The sequence below is a fragment of the Aulonocara stuartgranti genome, assembly GCF_965226115.1.
Source record: "Aulonocara stuartgranti genome assembly, chromosome: 4".
Classification (NCBI taxonomy): domain Eukaryota; kingdom Metazoa; phylum Chordata; class Actinopteri; order Cichliformes; family Cichlidae; genus Aulonocara; species Aulonocara stuartgranti.
Genome location: NC_138942.1, coordinates 17,105,881 through 17,120,127, shown reverse-complemented (window position 1 = coordinate 17,120,127; position 14,247 = coordinate 17,105,881). Strand labels below are relative to the sequence as shown.

Genomic DNA, 14,247 nt, shown 5'->3' with positions numbered 1-14,247 from the left:
TCTGTCTTCTGTGTGCAGTGCTGCTGACAGACGAGCACACTCTGACACAAATCACCAGGCTGAAGAGGTTTTATCTCCCAATCTTTCATTCTGGTCCTACATTCTTCCACCTGTCTGTCACCTTGAGATGTGTTGTGAGTACTCTTCAAGGTGCCATTTACCCAGGAGTGTCCTGAATACGTCACGCTAATCACTTGTATACCTCGAAAAGCCTCGCATACTAAAAATACTCTATGTGGACTATTTTCATAGTGAATTAGGCATTTTGTAATGCAGCACTTTTTGAAAACATAATCCAAAGAGGGATGAAAAATAAATGTGATTTGTTCAAATTTGTTTGTGAAACATCAAAATAGGAGGAGAAAATAAGACAAATAGCAGAGATGAGATGAAACCATAGAAGTGTATGTGGAAAAAACATGTTAGGAAAAAGGAGAAAAGCTGCAGGATCCTTGATAATTGGAGTTAAGTAGGGTCAGGATAGCGAGAGCGAATTGGATTTGGCTGCATGGTAACCAAACAATTGGTAAATGAAAGCAGGTTAGAAAACACTTAGCAGGGTCTTCTTTCTACTTTTCTTCTTTGAAGCACTTGAGATCATTCTTAGGTGAAGTGATTGTTCGGGTTTTTTTAGTCTTCTTAGTATATCCACTAAACTACTGCACATTCACATCTGACTTGGAGGATTTCATAGTAAGTACAAAAGCACACAAAACAAGCAAAAAGCAGCAATAAGTTAAATCCATGGAACAAATAGGAATCTAATGAGTTAATAATCAAAACCAATAACAGACCAGCAAAAATGTGAAAATACAGGTCTTAAAACCCTTAAAAGAAGTATAAATTAAATCTAATAATAATCAGTATCACCACCACCACTACTTACCATAACCACAAAATTAGAAATGTAGTTTTGGCTGCTCCCCTATTTCCCAAGAGGTCCGCATATTTGGTTTGGCAGAGATGAAACGCTGGATGTCATTCCTGACGTATTTAACCCGGCTTGAAAGAGCAGTAGGAGAACAGAAGCTTACACCCCCTAAGAGTGTGCTTATGTCTCCCAGGGGCTCTTTTGCATGCAAAGAGAACATGTTAACCTCTCAAAACTAAACCAAAATTTATAAAACAAACAGAAATTAAATGTAATGATAATTAAGACTACGAGCTAGACTACCAGCCACTATGCTGGCTGTGGTTCAGGAGGTAGAGAAGGTTATCTACTAATCAGAGGGTTGGTGGTTTGATCCCTGGCTCTTTAAGTCTGCATGCTAAAGTATCCTTGGGCAAGATCAGGAACTTTGAGTTCCTGATGCTTTCACTGAACTGCAAATGTTAGAGTGAAAGAGAAATGATGTATAAAGTGCTTTGAGTATCCACAGAACGCTAAGGCCAAAGGGATCTAGCTTGTTTATACATAACCTATATGTTTACAGGTTACATAGATGTAAGAAGTATCTCTTAATCATGCAGAGCTTTAAAAATTACCTTTAAAATTTAAAAATCAATTCTAAATGTAACTGGAAGCCAATATAATTAGTCAGTACAGATGTGGTATGATCATATTTAAGCTAAAACTGATAGCTGTCTTGTGGAGTAACAGAAGTTGAGGTGCTTATGGTGCTTTTTTAACAACTTTTAAATATGCTGCTGATGTTTCCAATGATGACACCAAGGTTTCCAACCAGTGGTGTGGGACATTTACAGAGACAGTTGTACCAATTTATAAAATATTTCCAGTTTTCTTTATTGCTAAAATATAGCTCCCTTATTTACAAGGAGTCACCACCATGCTGGATGTCCTTCATGACACAACTCCAAAGGAATTCGTCTCCTCACACATAAACTGTTATTATTCATAAAGAAATAATGTGAGATATTTGAACTTGACACGTACCTACTGAGTCTCCTTTCCTGTGTGAACTGATACTTTTTTACTCTCATTCATAATCTAACCATTTGTTCTTTACTTCTGCACGGACCATTCACTCTGAACTTCCAAAGTTGATAGCCTCTTTAACTTTTTTCCATTCAGTAGTTTTGATTTTCTTTGTGAGTCCAGAAGAAAACCCCAGAATTAAATCACGGTTCTCTGCTTTGCATACTTAGGGCGATGTTTGGCTGTTTTTCACACCGCCATGTCTCATAAACTTGTGATGTAAACAGCATCTACTTCCATTCATAGCTAAAGAGGGGAGGCCTGTGCATATGGACACAATTTCGTCATGATTGAGATTCATAAAAACAAGCACGTGTAGCCATATTTAAAGAAATATGACCAGAAATAATATGTGTATGCACATTACTTGTCTGCTAACAGTTTTACTCTTGAATCTACAGTGTTGTGCCCCTGGCCCTACAGTATAATGTTTACTTTGGGCTCTGCAAGACATCCAGTGTGTAATATAATTGACAGCCACATAAATTTCTGTTTTATTAAACATTAATATTGGAGTATTATGACATTTTTTAACATTGCATCTCTATTTTGTGTACTTGTATGTTTTAATGCCATGATCACGTTTCACTGGGATCAGATATGATGTAAAATGGTAACTTTAACACCCAGTGAAACCTTTGATTCAAATATAATCCAACTACTATGAATGTTTGTAGTCTGATGCTGTCAAATGCTTGCATCTGACTCATACATACATACATACATTACATTCAGTGTAATATGTGTGCACTGTAGCATTAATCCCAGTGTCATATTATACATTGTGTCTCAATGGCAAAGCCCCGTCCATGTCTTCTTAGCCACCTACCCACAGGACAAAGGGCCAGACAGACAGACAAACAAGCCTGTCAGAGGAGGGCTGAAATCTGCTGTGGGTTACGAATAGATGACAGATCTCTCTGTCTCTCCTGCTCCTTCTCCTATTCTCTATTTTCAATCAGAATCCAGCTAACATTACAAAACCAGATTAGTGGGGGTATATGTAACAGTTGCAGTTGTAAATACAGGCAAGTTATTATTGTGAAGTTAACTCATGTTTGTGTAATGAAAGCATACATATCCTTAATACCTAGATTAAGTGATTTTCTCACAGGTCTCTCACAGCCTCTCACACACTTTGCCATTTTACAGCTTATGTGCAAAATATTTGAGCTTATTAAATATTCTGTGATTTATGTGCTACTTTCTTTGAATTTCACTGCTTTAAAGAAAGTGTGATTCAGCTGTTCAGGTAACAGTTTCTGAACTGAGATTTGGGCTCAGAAAAGTGTTTTATCCTTTATATGGTGCTGGCATTATTATGTTGTGCTCTACTTTCTAGAAAAAGGTCATGCCTAGGTTTTAAATTTTATCAGGTCCAGTTAATCCCAAATAGCTAGGAGAAATTAAAAATGCATCACAGTGAAGAGTGCAGACCTCAGGAGGATATAGTTTCACAGAAACATTCATCACTCAAAAAGATCTTAAATCTATCCCAGTTTTTTATGTTTTCATCAACTTTTACGCACTCTTTCTGCAATCTGAAGTCTCTTAATGATTCTGTACTTTTTGTTCATGCCTTCAATGAAACCTTCTATTTTTTCTCACTTGTTCTTTTCAAACATCTGATTCCCCTTTGATAAATTTCTCATTCTTTCATGCCAAGAGTCCTACACTTGCATATCATCTTTTATATATAAATGTGAATCATCTTGCGTTCTTATTTCAGCTTCAAGATACCTTTCAAACAATTCAGATCGTGAAAGGTTAACTTGATTTTAGAACATTGCGGTAGCTTCACATAACCATAAGTTATCAAAAAAAACCCAGCTGTAATAAATATGATTTAAATCATGACATAGCCATTTTGCAAACTTAGGTTTATGCCCATTTATTAATGTTCTTAGAAAACACTCTATCTGTAAAGCCTTACACATGCAAGTTTGAATAATTTTGATTGTGGCTGCATGTGGGGTTTTTTCTATTTCTATCTGTAGGTAGGTGATGAAGATGAATCATCCCTAAACATCCTTTTCACTTTGCCTACACCTGGCTTGTAAAAACAAGCTAAAAACTCTTTAATCTTTATTTCGCAGGAGAATATGAACAGAGCTGTTTATTCCCTCATCAGTTTAATGGTGCTCCAGCCTGGCTGTGTGTGTGTGTGTGTGTGTGTGTGTGTGTGTGTGTGTGTGTGTGTGTGTGTGTGTGTGTGTGTGTGTGTGTGTGTGTAAAAAGAGTCTGGGACACAGCTGTTCTTCTCACCCCTCCCTCTCCCATCTTCCTCTAATATAACCCTCCACTGTGCAGGCCTAAGCTCATGAAAGAGCATTAAAACGGTTGAGTCAGCACAAACTGAGTCCACATAGGCAAGCAGTTCAGCTTCATCATGCTCACACATTCTGCTGAACTGCATACAGTAGGTCTGCTGTAGCCTAATCACACAAGGCTTCAGATGAAAAGCCTTTTTTATTATCAAGGACACTCACTGATAAAGGGTCTACACAAGTGTGAGAGGAAATTTGTTTGAGATTTTGAATACTGTTTGCGTATGCAGATCTGTATCGGTGTATTTGTGCCCTGTGTTATAGGTTTTCCATCACACACCTACCATAGCCTTTTATCAGAAATGGTTTTGCAACTCGGCAATGAAGTAATACCCAACAGTCGGGTTTATATCACAATCGTTTTTTTACACATGGCGGAAAATGAAACCAGAAGCAGAAATATTATGCATGCTTAAAAAGCTTGGAGCAAAATATATCTGCACGGCTACTGACAGAAGACAAAAGGCTCCCTCGCTGACTGCCGATAGAGCAGAGCAACTTACTGTAGTAAAACTTATCATTTACATCTCGGAAGCGCAGTTTTCTGGATTCCCAAGCTGTGTCCACAAACCTGATTATCTATGATTTTATTTAATCCATATTTAGCCAGGAAAAAAGTAAAACTGTTGAGATTAAAAATCTCTTTTACAGTAGTGTAAGTGTATGGATACCCATCCGAACACAGAAACAACCAGAATATACACTTAAGTATAATTAAAAATGAATACTTTTGGAAAAGCAATTGTCTAATGCCAGAAAAAAAGGTAATAATATTATTCCCTTTGGTAATTATAAGTGCATTCAAGTCATTTAAGTCCGCCTCAATTGCAAACTATTTAATTGATGTCACATTGAAATCACAGCGGCTTGCAGTGCGATGACTCACGGGGTCACCTTTAAAATCCAAGACTCTTGCTGCTGTTTATTCAGCTCCCTCTCCACTTACACGGTATCTTTTATCCCCCACCCTGCACCCTGAAAATGAAAACACCATTACTCCCCTCCCTCCTCTGGGTTGGAAAGAAAGGATTACAATGGCAGCAATTGATTTATGGGTAAATGGCTGCTTCCCTGAAATGTAAAAGAGAAGGAGGACAGGTCATTTTCTGTTGTCACCGCTTTAGATTTTCAAGAAAATAGAAAGGGTGGAGTGGGGATAATGTGACACTCTGCCCTTAAGTCTGAGGAGACGAGACGGGGGAAAAAAACAACAAGGCAGGGCAGAGCAGAAAGTGTTAGCATTCACAAGTATGTGCATGTGTGGATTGTGCAAGCAGAGGAGTTATAGCACAGGCTGTTGTCAGGTGCGTCAATATATGTGCGGTTTGGGAGAAAAACAAAGAAAGTGAGTGAAAGTGGAGAGATAATATTCTTCTCCCAGACGGGTGAGCAGACAGTGAGAGCCAAAGACAAAGACCGGCACAAAGAGGCTTCTAGCATTTCCTTACTTGGCAGAGATTCCGAGTTTCTTGTGTTTGCTGAGAGGAACTGAAGGATGCGAGGGAGAATCTCGTGCAGCTTCCCTTCAGCAGCCTTGTCCACACAGGCTTTACAGTCGTATGAGTCAGATTCTGGCCTAGAAAAGGATGCAGAGGCTTAGATGAGTTTGGCCCTGCAGGAAGCAAAAATCTGATGAAAGTTGAAAAGATTTGCATAGACGGGAAGAGAATGTCACGAATCAAAAGGCTGCATAATTCAAATTAAAACACATCTGATTCATAAAATGACTTGTTTATAAGATCACCCTCCTGATGAATTATCTTGAAAAGAAATGAAAGCAGGGGTTGATTTTTTTGTCGTTCAGAATTTTTAATGCACATCGTCATGTTCCTAAGCAAAAAGTAATTATATATATAAAGTATATGTGTGTGTGTAGACATATATGTATATGCAAGGAAATCACATTAAAAAAGCAACTGCTTTGATTTCTCCTGATGATGCGGTGCTTTATGCTGTGTTTTATCTTTCAGGCAGACGCGGGAGCAGGAAACGCCTCCAGATTTCTTCTATTTCTCCGACTTCGAGAGGCACAATGCTGAGATCGCTGCTTTTCATTTGGATCGGTGAGTTTTCCATCTTTTACCACTCAACTATAAAAAAAGAAAAGGAAACATACATGTGGTGCCAGAATGTGACCCATGTGCTTCCCTACTTCGCCCATTTTCTAATCATCCCTCACAGTCTGTTCCAGAAAGAATGACAGGTCACACCGACCGCGACTTTTACCCCATTATAAACCGGAGGTGTGCCATAATGGACTTAAACTGTGAAAATCTGAAAGGGATTAAGTACACGAGGGATTAGATAACACGCCAAAAGCAGGGATCATCTCCTCTAGTTGGTGCTGAGTATACTGATTTCAGCATGATCCCTTGGCTCTGAGGACTTAAGCTGACAAGGTAGAAAAATATATCAACAGAAGAGCACTCAGATTTGATCATTTGGGATTCTGAGACAGGATGATAAATGGACTACTGGGCATCTTAGGATTTCTTGAGGGTGCGGTAATTATCTGACACATGCTCACAAACACGCAATCTCGCTCTCTTTTAGATGAGATCGCCAACACATGTTCATGTGGGTAGGCAGATAGAGCCAAATAGGAAAATCTCAAACATGCCATTACACCCAGAACATGGTTATTTGCTGCAGGGAGGTGGTGCCTGTGTTACCCCTAAAGAGCTGTTTGTTTTTAGGTCACATTCACCATGTGGGGGTGCCTGTGAGTTATAGTGCAGCTGCCCGACCACTGCAGCCTCTGGATACCAGACTGAGCTACTACTGTTATATTACTTCATATTGATGCAGAGTAGGAGGTTGTTTGGCCCTGCTAAAACTAGACACTTCTTACAAATTGTACCACCCTGTCTTGATGATACTAGGAAAAGTAACCGCTTTCCAGTGGTTACTTTCAAACCCGCTTGTTCTTTGCCTACTGTCGTGCCATCTGTTTTGAACAATGCATGACTCAAGGGTGTGTAAAAGGTGGAGTGCACACGAATAAAAGCCTGAGTGTGCTCTCACAGAGACTACACACTGGCACACACATGCATGTAGAAGAACAGGTGCTCTTTTGTCGTCACGGCCCAAAATGACGGTGCATTTTGTCGCTCCTGAATGCTCTCCTCTGTGGGCTTAAGTTTCGCCAACTCTGTTCCACTGAGCCTGTCTGTGTGTGTCTGTCTGCTCCCAGGAGGCTTAGCTTTAGTTTCAAATAGATCAAGATCTATTAGACGGCAAACATATAATGGGAGAGGCTAAACAGGGGTTGAATAGGTGCCTTATGTGACATAATATAAGAAAAGAAGAGATTGAAAGGCGGAGACAGAAAGGAAGAATTGGGCCAAGGAACATAGAACTACCCTGATCTGAATACTGGTGGTGAGAAACGAACGTGATCATGTGAATGGTCTGTGTAAATCTTGTATTGGAAGTTAAATAAAGACAAAAAAGGTGTCAACAGGTTCAAATAAATTGATTTTGTTTTGGTGCCATTCACAGAGGGAAACAGATTGTCCAGTAAAGATGATTAATTTATTGCTACATCTTGAATGCTGAAGTCATAAAAATGATGTCATGTAGTGTAAAATTTAACTAGAAGTCACTAAATATAATATCAAAATACAGAAAAACTCCTCATGTCTCACTTTGCCAGTCTTTATTCATTCACAAATGGACTTGTGTGAAGGGGCAGAGCCATGGAGTGTCTCTCACAACCCTCTGGTCAGCCCCACACAACCACAGGCCCATTAGGGACCTTGTGTATATTCTTAGAACCAGAGTTACATCTAGTAACAACTTTCTAGCTGAACTTTTTTTACAATGGTTTTTACAGCATGTATAACACATTTTAACCACCCATCTCAGTTGTGTTTAAAAACAACTGTCATGAAGTGTTTCTTATTATTATATATTAATATATATGAGTCTGCTTCTACGAGACATACCTACGTAAGCAAACAATACGTGTGAGTGAGCCTTCAGCAATTTGCCATGGAGAAAGAGAAAGAGTCACACGTTTATGCACACAAGTTGATCCAGACTGGATGAGTTTTATTAAATTATAGTTTTTTTATGTGTTTTATGGCAGCAGTTTATAAATGTTTCCACCTTTTTACTTGATCGAGCACATAGTATTAATCTGCAGAATGACGCCTTCTTACATGAAAATATTTCCTTTTAAGCCTCTGTTGGCGTGCGTGTATCAAAGATAAAGTGCAAGCAGGATAAAAGAGGAAGTTCAAAGCTGTTTGTTAAAACAAAGCAGGTGCTCAACGTTCAGAGCTCTCTTGCTTTGCTGGAAATACTCAGCCCTGCCTGGAGCACCACAGGAGAATGAGCTGCAGGCTGAAGTTGCTATGTAGCATCATCTGTTCAGTACAAAGTAAATTTTGTCCGATGGTTTAAAGGCAGTAAAATGTGGACCTAGTCTTCCAATTTGCCACTATAGCAAAATCTGCTTCTGTGCATCATCACTTGTGTTTAAATACTGAATGATTCGCTTTTTCTGCACTTCTTTCTTTTGCTTTATAGGATTCTTGACTTCCGGAGAGTTCCCCCAGTAGCAGGACGACTGGTGAACATGACGAGAGAAATCAGAGACCTGACACGTGATAAGAAGCTGTGGAGGACCTTCTTCATCTCACCAGGTAGAGACTTAGGTCTCTGCAGCTTAGCAGAGAGATGCAGCTACTTGACTGCATCATAAATCCAACTTGGAAACAGCACAGAGCAACCCCAACTCACTGACTTATCTAGTAAGACTTCAGTTAAACTGTAAACTGTAATTTGCAAAGTGGAGTATGGACTTGTAGCTTAGGGTAGTGTCAGTCACTGTGTCCTGGTCTCCTCTTTAAAGTAATAAAAATGCCAAGTGTGGAAAAAAATTAAGTCATATAAAGCTATAGCCAGAACTCTCCACATGGTGGCACTGCAAGACAACACACAAACCTCATCAGTGCAGGAATTAGGATGTTTTGGGATTTGTTTGTTTTTTATAGAAACACTCCAGGTTCTAATAATAATAAGATCTTGAAAAAGTCAGTTTTTCTGACTTCATTTAAAAAGATAAACTTTCACATTTTCTGTGTTCATCACATGTAAGACAAGTATTACACCACTTTTCTGAGATAGTAAGCTAGGTTTGGAGTACGTGGTTGTAAACGTGCACAAGCAACAGAAACGAATGCAGCCTTTAAAGTCAATTCAAGAAATTTCACAAGGAAGACTGAGATGCTGTCAGTGGATCAAGAGCCACCAATTCACAGATGCCTTCCAGAAAGGAGCTATCATAATGAAACTTACAGTGTAAACATAGAGACCTTTGTGTAAAACAGAAATAAGAAATAAGAGGAAACTACATGTACTTCATACGGTCTAGGTTTTAAATACCTATTATAAGTTTTTGGAGCTTGTTCAGGTCTTATGAGGCAAATTAAAGAACCAACACATGTGTACTTCAGATGTTTGGTCACCCAGCAAAAGTAAGTGTTTTTCGGTTCTGTTTTTTCCTTTAATTTGTCAGTCCCCTGTATTTTGGTTATAGTTAATGTTAAGTACTTTAAAAGTAAATGGTTTAGATTAGAAACCTTTCTTTAGTAACTTCTTTTCAGAAAACTGCATGTAAGGTAAAAAAAAAAAACCAAAAACATCACACTTAAGTGGCTGAAATCAGAAGTTGTGATGCATTGTGTGTAACGTGTTTAAGATGGATTAATCTGATGTAGTGTAAGAAGTCATTTTCTGTTAAACTGCAAAAAGGCTTTCTTTTGAAATGTAGAATGATTTATTTCTCCCGTTGTGTTCACTGAACAGCACACACGGATACAGTGAAAGCAATGTGGCAGCCTGTGGTCTAATGCTTATGCTTGTTTACATCCTCTCAGCATGAGGGCGTGAATAACGTTTTCGCATGTTGTCTTTGATTGTACCGGGGTCAGCGGTTCCTCATCGCCGCCATTAATCATTTTCTCCTCTGTGTCTCCGTGTGAACTAAATCAGCATTTCTAAATCCGTGCCTTCACCTTTTCTTTTGTCAGCCAATAATGTCTGCTTCTATGGTGAATGCTCTTACTACTGTTCCACCGAGCACGCTCTGTGTGGCAAACCGGACCAAATTGAAGGCTCACTCGCAGCCTTCCTCCCAGATCTGAACCTAGCCAAACGCAAGACCTGGAGAAACCCCTGGAGGCGCTCCTACCACAAACGCAAGAAAGCAGAGTAAGAAAACGATACTGAGACACAACATTCATATATGTTTGTGATCACAGTCATGCCTTTAGCCAGTCCAAACATATGAGTCATTAAAAACAATTACTCATTAAGTATTAAGTGATTTTCTGCATATTCACAGGTGGGAGGTGGATCCAGATTACTGTGACGAGGTGAAGCAAACACCCCCGTATGACCGAGGCACTCGACTGCTGGACATCATGGACATGACCATCTTTGACTTCTTAATGGGTAAGAGGAAAACCAAGTAAACATTAAAATGATAAAAAGGTGTGTTTGTGAGTCTTCTAATGTGCCATTTCCCCCTGTACAGGTAACATGGATCGCCATCATTATGAAACTTTTGAGAAGTTTGGAAACGACACCTTCATCATTCACCTTGACAATGGAAGAGGGTAAAGATATTCAACTAATTTAAAAGGGTCTGTCTTGGTAACCAGTTTAGGTTTGATCTACTTCGGCACCAAATGGATGAAAACGTCATTGTTTTGCTGTTAGTAGCAGATTATAATCAGTAATTAAGATACATTTGCGGTATATGTAACTTTGCCCAAAAAGTGTGACCAAACACACGAGTTTACAGCTTCCAAACCCGACAGTTGTGTATCAGGTCAGGAGCCTAAAGAGGAGGATTCCAATATTTTTTTCTGGATTCACTGGATCATGAGCAGTGAATAGAAGACACGCTGAAGGAGATACAGCACAAGTGCACAAGGGAGTCATCTAAAAACTGGAAGCAGTGGAAGCAATACAGCTCCACCCTCTGTGACTACCTAGGGTGTCTGCAGAGGTAGAGCAGGTCATCCAGTAATTGGAAGGCACCGGTCTGCATACCAAACTATTGTTGAGCAAGATACTGAACCCTCGTTGCTCTCCGGCGGATTCATCAGAGTGTGACTGTTAGATAGAAAGAACTTGGGAATAGAAAATAGTGCTTGTGTGAATGAGGCATGTTGTATAAATTGCTTTGAGTGCTCCAGTAGAGTAGAAAAGCCTATAAGATTTAAATCAAGTATGTTTTGTTTTTATTGTTATGCTACTAGCTGCAGAACTTTGTGACCTTACCTCATAATCGTTCTTCTCATTATAGAGTATTTTAAAAACCATTTCAAGAGGACATTTTCACAATTAATAAGGAAATAAACTCGAAATTTGTCTAACAAACTTAATCCTTGTGATAATTCATTCTTTTTTCTTTATCCCCACACTTGCAGGTTTGGAAAGCATTCTCACGATGAGCTCTCCATCCTGGTACCTCTGAGTCAGTGCTGCAGGTAAGATTTTAGTTAGTTAGTGAATGACAGTTATTTTGATAGGTTCCTTCTCCTCTTAGCTTTAGGACTAAAGGAGGCTGATCGCCCCATCAAACAGTCATATTGTGGATAAAAACAAACAAGTATTAAGGTCAAATCCAGAGATCAACAGTCCCCGTGGAATAAAAGTTCAGTTTTGGACACACCATATGATTTGGTCTAGTGGTACGCTGAAACAAATAGGTTTGTTAGTATGAAATAAACTTTTCACTTTTATTTTTCCACAGCATGTTTTTGGGCTTCTTCCTGTTAAAAGGGAGTTTTTCCTTCCCACTGTCGCCAAAGTTGTTGCTCACAGGGGGTCAGCTCATTGTTGGGGTTTCTCTGTATTACTGTAGGGTCTTTACCTTAGAGTATTAAGCACCATGAGGAGAGTGCTGTTGTGATTTTGTGCTATATAAATAAAATTCATTTTAATTAAATTGAAAAAAAAGTACTAGTTGGTGGGTTTACTAGATTCATGTGTTTTATGATCATCGTGTTAAACACAAAAAGTTTCTATTTTCTTAAGAGATGGACAATAACCCTTTTTATTTTCCACCATTTCAAGGATGAGGAAGTCAACTTACCTGCGTCTCCAGCTGCTGGCCAAAGAGGAGTACCAGCTGAGCTCCATGATGGAGGAGTCGCTGCTGCGTGACCGCCTATCCCCTATTCTAATTCAGCCTCACCTTCAGGCCATGGACCGCAGGCTCCGGCTGGTGCTGCAGGTCGTGGCTGGCTGCATAGAGAAAGAAGGATATGTTAATGTTGTGGAGGAAGATTTAGTTGGGGACACAGCCACCCACAGGGGCCCTGGCCACAGGTAGTGAGTGCGAAGAGCTGACACCAATGGACCGTGGCTGTTCAACTAATGGGATTAGACACACACACAAAAATAAATAAATAAATTCTACTTCTGATATCAAGCTGAATTCAGTGAATTCCAAGACTTGCCATCTTTGCCTATATGGAAACTGCTTTTAAGTGTGTTTATATGGAAGAAACTGTCTACAAATACCACAAAAGACTGTCCACACGCAGCACTTTGTATTTGTTAGATACAGATGTATTTTTGTTCTACCAGATGTTGTATGAGACATCAAGGAACCACTGCTGTGTTCTGACTTTGTCCTGTTTGGCCTGAGTATGGAGGGCATCGGTTTGCTTTGTGTGTTTTATTATATTAGAACATAACCAAATGAGAACCTACACTGACTAGGGAATATATGGTCAGACAATAAGCTTTATGAGTTATGACGATGTATGAAAACGTTTCATTTTTGCAAAATGTGTCAGAATTCAGTGTTTTGCATTGAATGTTTTCAAGTTTTAAGTCATTCCTGGCTCAAACGACGACCAGGAGAATATCAAGTTTTCCAATAATCTATATTTATAAGGTTTTTGTCTTGGCACAAGCTCGACAACATAAGTGCAAGTATTTCACACTGTAGTTCAAACAGTACCTTCACATTGCCTTATTTCAGCTTTGTGTATTTTTTGTCACCCCCTTCCTCCCACGAAAGTTAAGCTTGCACTACGTACAGCACATCACTACAACACCACGATATTTACCAAAAAACTTCAAATGTTAAGACTCGGCACCACACTGACATGATGGTCACGTACATCAAATGAGGGCAACCTGATGTAACATCACAGTTTCTGTGATGCAGACTTGTTACAGATTTTGTGTCCAAATAGCTCCCAGAGCATCACAAAAGCCTGTTTTTTCCATCCTGGTTTTGCTTCCTGTTGCATTCAGTTGGACAGGAGGATACTTTTGAATTTGGATCCTATTTAAGTTGCCATTGTGTATATTTTTTATGTTTGAAATGATAGGAAAAACCAATCAAGTTGCTGACATGGGACCAGTAGAATTTTCTCTTTCCTTCTAAGAGTCCTCTGTATTGGCTAACCCAGTACCTGTGCAATGACAGAAATACAGTACTTGAATGTTTTGGGGTTGGCAGTACAGACCGGATTCACAGAGCAACAAAAGTCTGAGTGGCTGATGTCAAGTTTGGAAAACACTTGGCAGGGATAGCGACGTTAAAATGCCAGGGATAGACACGGGGACATCGAAGTCCTTTTTTTGTATTTTCATTGTAAATACCGATAAATACTTTGAAGATCTATCAAGCTGCACTGCACAGTGGTTTGCTTCTGTTTTCTGCTCTTGCATTGTTACTGTGAAGACCTGTTTACTAAATGATTTAAGTGTGCAATAAAAGCAAAAAGTGAGGACAAATCCCTGTGTGTCAAGAGTAGCAATGGTGAAGAGTGCACCATGAAGTGCAGGAGGACGAAGTGGAATGAGCCCTTATTGGCCAACAGCAACAACTATTAGTAAAACTAAACTAAACTCACAAGGAAACATGCAGAAGTAAAACAGCAACATGGAGTGAGCCGCTAACTAACTCAGGTAGCCTAAGCAGAAATCCTAACAGAGGAAAAGACC

At 39.3% G+C, this 14,247-nt stretch overlaps 1 protein-coding gene across 1 annotated transcript in view; it reads left to right on the top strand.

Annotated features, from left to right (window-relative positions):
* Window positions 1-14,037, top strand: part of fam20ca (FAM20C golgi associated secretory pathway kinase a) — a 44,619-nt gene extending 30,582 nt beyond the window's left edge. Inside the window, exons 4-10 of the mRNA XM_082529597.1 lie at window positions 6,234-6,326; window positions 8,797-8,912; window positions 10,302-10,482; window positions 10,616-10,725; window positions 10,808-10,889; window positions 11,709-11,768; window positions 12,358-14,037. Of these exons, the coding sequence (XP_082385723.1) occupies window positions 6,234-6,326; window positions 8,797-8,912; window positions 10,302-10,482; window positions 10,616-10,725; window positions 10,808-10,889; window positions 11,709-11,768; window positions 12,358-12,616 (901 nt within the window). The 3' untranslated portion in view covers window positions 12,617-14,037. The remainder of the gene's footprint in view (window positions 1-6,233; window positions 6,327-8,796; window positions 8,913-10,301; window positions 10,483-10,615; window positions 10,726-10,807; window positions 10,890-11,708; window positions 11,769-12,357) is intronic.
* Window positions 14,038-14,247: the final 210 nt, after the last annotated feature.